General features: G+C 39.3%; 1 protein-coding gene across 1 annotated transcript in view; it reads right to left on the bottom strand.

Annotated features, from left to right (window-relative positions):
• USP7 (ubiquitin specific peptidase 7) overlaps nt 1–6000 on the bottom strand; it is a 70379-nt gene continuing 64379 nt past the window's right edge. Inside the window, exons 29-31 of the mRNA XM_085074888.1 lie at nt 5144–5215; nt 4154–4244; nt 1–1384 (exon numbers count right to left, since the gene is read on the bottom strand). Coding sequence (XP_084931014.1) covers nt 1278–1384; nt 4154–4244; nt 5144–5215 — 270 coding nt within the window. The 3' untranslated portion in view covers nt 1–1277. The remainder of the gene's footprint in view (nt 1385–4153; nt 4245–5143; nt 5216–6000) is intronic.

Here is a 6000-nt window from a genome sequence, read left to right as displayed (position 1 = left end):
AAAATTTTATAGAAAATTTTATTCAACATACAACATTTTCCAGCAAAAAAAGGCAATATACAGGAAGAGGAGTTGTACACTGCGGCTACAGAAACAAAATAAAATACTGGAAAAGAATGTAAAATTAAGTGTGAATTGCTGATTCTATCTTTACTGCACTCAAAACTAGACACGCAGCTGGCTTTAGCTCCAAAGAAAAGGAAGCAGTCTGGGGACTGAAATAAAACTACACACAATGAATATCAACATCAGTGAAATTCACTTGCAGACTCACCCAATAAAATTAACCTCCAAGTGTTAAATTGTACATGTTCATTCATTAAATATACAATTTCTTTTTTCGTTTTTTTTTCTTCTTTTTTCTTTTTTTTTTCCTCCTTTTTTATACAAAGTCAACAGCTTACTAAACACTAGTGAGCATGCCCTCTGTGCTAAAAGGCTAGTTCATGTGTTTTCCCCATCTCTTCCCATGGTAACTAAATTAATGGTATTTATAATCTTTTCACTTGCTTTTGCCAACTTTTGAGTGTCATTCTATTTGCCAGAAGATGGCATAATCAATCGCAACGGTATTTCTCAATGGTTGGGAATTTAATAAAAAGACCCAAATATCTCTTTTTAGGACTCGGGGCATCCACTTGGCAAAATGGGATGCAAAGTATTGACTAAATTAAATGAAAACTAGTTTATTAAAAAAGATCCTATGAAGCTGGAGGAGACAAAAATCCCGAATAAGTGCCAACAATGTACACAATGAAGTAGAGATTGCTATTTATTGATGATGTGAGTTTTTCTTTTGCATTTACAAATGCACAAAAATGTCATTTAAAGTATAACTGAAGGAAATAAATCTGATGTGAGTCTAAACATAAGACTTACTAGCTGCAGTGATGGTGAACACCACACGGGAAGGGCAGCCAGTCAGCTTATGCCATCTATAAACGTACTACAGACAAATAATTTTGCCAATGTCAACTGTTCTACTAAACTCTTCCCTCATTATGCTGACAATTGCCTTGCATTACGTTTACCATAAAATAACTCTCATTGGCATCCAAGCTTTTATAAAAACACCTTCATTTTGCTCAAAAAGGGCAGTCAATAGATACAGAGAAGCCAAACTGAACAGCCTCAACAAAATAAAATTAACATCAGCAGCAAATCCTCTTGCTGAAGACTTCAGATATAGTGCACGTGTACCAAAGTTCTACAGTTGTTAAAAAGGTGCACACACACACTTATTTTTGTCCCTTGCCTTGACAATCTGGTTAAGTAAGTCAGTTATGGATTTTAATAGCTTTTTCAAGGTAAGTGTAGCGACTTCTCTTTGGGGCTTTATTGAAATGGTCAAGCCCTAGCCATGGCCTTGGATGAGACATGTTGCCTAGAAAAGAAAAGAGAAAAAAAAATAATGAAGTTTCAAGACTGAATTGGAAAAATGTTTCCATTACACAAACTACTCCTGCATGCCCTGCCCACAGTTTGCTGGGAAGAACAGGGGAGGGAAGAGGAGTGCAGAGCAGCCCCACAGGCAGAGGGGCAGGGCTTTCCTCCCAACAGTGCATTCCACAGCTCCTTCTGCATCAGGTACCTGGTTTTCCTCTTCATCAGTCACCTACAGGAGTTTACAGCAGTGAAGGGTGTGCTAAAGCAAGAAAACTGTTATAACTTATGGCCACAGGCACATCAGAGTGGCAGCTCTCACCAAAGTGCTGAGCCTGTTTCAAACAGGGAGGAATCTGCCATCGAAACATCACAACCAACAGTATTTGCCATGTTCTCTGCTATTCCCCTCACCTGGTTTAAGTGGGAATATTTGGTAAATTCATGTAAAATGGTAACAATACTAATTAAGAAATCATGAAACTTACCCTCCTCTTTATTTTCTAAGAAAAAAACTTAATCATTTAAATGGCAGAGAAAACATACATATTTTTTGACTTGTTCAACCCAATATGATTTATTCTACTGCTAGTTTTCATGAAAAACTACAGTCCACATGCTTCTTGCAAATGGGAGAAATTCTCTTTTAAGACATCCTCAATGCAGAGCATCAAATGTTCTTTGAAGTGCAATGATAAAGGCAGAAGCTAAAGAGGCCCCCAGCAAGGACAGCACATTCCTACATTTAAAGCCATCAACTGCAACCACTAAAGCATGAAACGTGACCTTGTTGGTTGCCTGCATCTGCATTTTGTGATAGATTTTCTTCAGTCAAAATTATTTTGTTTTTTTTTTTTTTTGTTTGACATAATGGTCAACATCAAATTAAAAGAGAACTGCCAATCTCAGTGGGAGCATTTGAATGTTTTTGAAAAAAGAAATTAGGTCCTACATGGTTAGTGCCAGCACAATCATTGCTATAGTGGACCTTGGCAAAAGCAGAGAGACACTACTGACATCAGCTATGCCAATCAGACTGGAGAATGCCACAGCTTTGGTTCCATCAGTCCAGCATGTGTTAACATTTGGTATTTTTAGAAATTAATTCTATCAAAGCATATTCTATCCAAGGGGTGAACTCCATGACCTCTCAAATTAACTCTCACATTCCCTACAATTCCTACAAACGGTTCAAGTTCTCCCTTTCCCACTTTCTGGCACGTTCTGTGGTTTGCCCTGGCTGCCTGGTTAGCTTCTCATGCTGTTTTGGCACCCCTGGCTCTGCCTTGCTCACCAAGTCCAACAGTTCATTCCAGACTATTGCCTTTCCCTCCCCAGCTTAGCAGGGATGACTCCCACAACACAATCAGGACTCTGCCTGCTCTGAGCACACAAGAGGGAGTTTATCTGTCTGTGGAGAAATATCCACTTCCCAGTTTGTCATCCAAGGACCCTCCAGAAGTAGAGCACAGTGACACTCCTGGGCTCTCAGGTGACTTGTGCAGCTGCAGGACTCACAGCTCTGGCAAGCCACAAGCACTGAACTGGCTGTGCTAAATAAACAACAAAAGGACTTTTTGCTAGGCTCCTGCAAAGTACCCAGTAATAGCACAGGTCTAACTCTCTGCAGGTTTTGAAATAAATGGACAGTTACAGCATTGCTTTACAACTATTACATAAATCCAGAGCACAGCTGGGAAAAATCAGAGAAAGCTTGACCCTAGCAAAACCTACCAATAAAAACCAGAATTCCTAATTGTCAGAAAAACAGAATTGCAGAGAGCCAGCTGTCCTCAAATTTGTTCCTACCAGACACAGCAATTCACAGAGTGGAACACTCAAGCTAAGCTGGGAAAAGAAACCCCAATGATTCAAGGCTTTCAATGGATCCCTGACTGTGGATGCAAACGGGCCATTCCCAAACAGAACTCTCAAAAGAGGAAAAGGAGAAATTTGGATTTGGAAGCACTGGTACAGGTCACCCAGAGAAGCTGTGGTTGCCCCACCCCTGGAAGTGTCCAAGGCCAGGTTTGATGAGTGACTGCTCTAGTGTGTGGTAGCCCTGCCCATGGCAGGAGGGTGGAATGGGATGGTCTTTAAGGCACCTGCCAGCCCAAACCATTCCATGACTGTGAAAACACTCCTGTGGTGGAACTCCTGAAGGATTAACCTGGTTTCTCTCATGTGTGAATGTCTAAGGAAACAGAGGTTTAAATACCAGTCAAATAAACAAGATGGTAGCCCATCCAGAGACAAATTTAGACTGGAGCTGCATTTGTAGCTTGGTGGATCATCATTTAGCAGAGAACAAAATTTAAACAACATTTTACTGACATATTTAATGTTCTTGTTAGATTCTTCAGATTCACTGAGGATATCAAGAATGAACAAGAATTATCTTTCCATGAGAATCAAACATGCAAGGCAGTAGATGGACAACAAAGGTGAGGTGCAACTGATGCTGTACAGTGTGTTACACTGACACTGGATCCATTTGGTCACTCAAATGCAATTTTCTGACTCAAAAGGAAACAGATTATTTAGTTATTTATATGCCTATAAAATACATACTCTTGGACTAGCACATACATGTAACTGCTCAGTGTGCACACAAGTGTATATAAAGCCTTGCTTAGTCACTGCATCTAATGTATGTCATGTAAAAAGAACAAACTCTTTCTGCATCCTGAGTTAGGGTTAAACACATTAGAACAACTGGCAGAGCAACTTCAACAGGCCAAAAGAATAATGAGGTTGTTTAACAACTTACCAGGTTGGGACTCAAAATCTTTCAAGTTCACTTCATACTCATCTTCATTGAGATACTGGTGTCGGCCCATCATTACAATGGCAAATTTAAACTATAAAAGAAAAAAATCCACAAAACTCAAGTGGCAGGATATGACATTACAACAGCTTTCAAGCCTAAGTTCACAGTCTAACTTGCAGCTGGTTATAAGTAGTATTCTTCACAGGGGTTGAAAAAGGCCAATTGTGTTTGAGACCCTCATCAACAACCTGGATAATGGGACAAAATAAATGCCCAGGAAACCCTGGATCCACATCCTGGAATACTGTGTCCACGTTCAAGCCCTCCAGGGAAAAAGATATGGCACCAAAGTGCAGTAAGAGTCCAGTGAGACTTTGAGAAGACTGGGGGAACCTGGCATACAGGAACCCCTGGGAAATGGGTTTTGTTTAGTGTGGAGAACAAAAGGGCAACAGGGCATCTATTGTTTTCCACCACCTGAAGGATGCTGCACAGGAGCAGATTCTTCTCAAAAAGCTGCACTGAGTGGCCACCACAAGTTGAAAAATGAAACATTCTGATTACATGCAAGAAAAGAAATGCCTTCACAATGACAGTGAAAATACTCTAAAACACAGTGTCCGGAACAGGGCAGAATTCCCATCCTTGGGAGTTTACAAATTGCAACTAAAAAACCCTGTATGACCTGACTGAGTCACGTCATGCTCTGAGCAGGAATGTGAAGTGGGGGTGGCTTCTAAAGGCCCCACACCAGCTACACTTTTCTGGCTAACTTCAATGTTTTGCCAAGTATATCTCTTGATGCAATACAGAAGTACTACTCCTACCCATCCTACCTAATTAGTCCTAGAAAAAGCATTATTTCAGACAAGTAACTGTTCTATCACACAAAATCTGCACTTATCCCAAGTCTGTGGTGTTCCAGCTTACTAAAATAAACTCATTTAGGGTTTATAGCCAGCACTAAAAACTCTCCCAACTTGAAATTACCTTTTCAAATTCTTTTTCTTGTATGTCCAGCATTGTCTGAATCCGCTTCATAACCTCTCTGAAGTGTTCACCCTAATAATTACAACAAGATTTTTAATGTCAAAAAACATCTAGGAGGAAAAAGGGAAGCTGTTAGTATATCCTGCTTTAAGCTTCATTGAAAAACATTGCTTTAATGACTCTGTTATTTACAAAATTACACAAGTGTCAACATCATTTGCTACAATATGAAACAACAGCAGGCACCTTGCTCTACTCTAAATTCAAGAACTTTATGTCTTATTGATTCATCATTATGCAAACTGCCCCACATATTGGCCAGGCACTGCCACTGATGTGTGCAAGCAGGGTTAAAGTTAAGCAGCAAAGTTAGAAAATTAGCAGCAAAATAGGAATTTGGAAAAAAAAAAATACAGATTCTTGTTAAGCATATTACTACTTTTTGTAGTATGTTTCTGCTCGCTGACTATGTGAACTACCCAAAAAAAGTGGCAGATACCATCAACTTAAAGATGAATAATATATATTAACTGTCATAACAAGGAAATGCAGAACAAATGGTCTCCACCACAAAACACCACACAGGTTTTACTCTACATTGATCAAAAATACGGAAATTAGTTAAAATTCTAATTTTACAGGTCAAGAGATATGGACATATTTCCAATTCCTAAATTTTTAAGAGTAGGTAATTTTCATACAAAGCAACATACATGAACCAGAAAAAGCTTAGAAGCAGATGGCTAACTGCTCCCAGAAATACCCTTTGATATTAAGAAAATCAGGGTGACATTCAGCTGGAGCAGCATCACAGAAAAACTTGAGAATTTAAATTAAGCTTTCAAAATTAGCTTTTG

The sequence above is a fragment of the Lichenostomus cassidix genome, chromosome 14 (genome assembly GCF_008360975.1).
Source record: "Lichenostomus cassidix isolate B80296 chromosome 14, HeHo_3.0, whole genome shotgun sequence".
Taxonomy (NCBI): Eukaryota; Metazoa; Chordata; class Aves; order Passeriformes; family Meliphagidae; genus Lichenostomus; species Lichenostomus cassidix.
The sequence above is the reverse complement of the archived record's forward strand: the minus strand, read 5'-3'. Positions and strand labels throughout refer to the sequence as shown.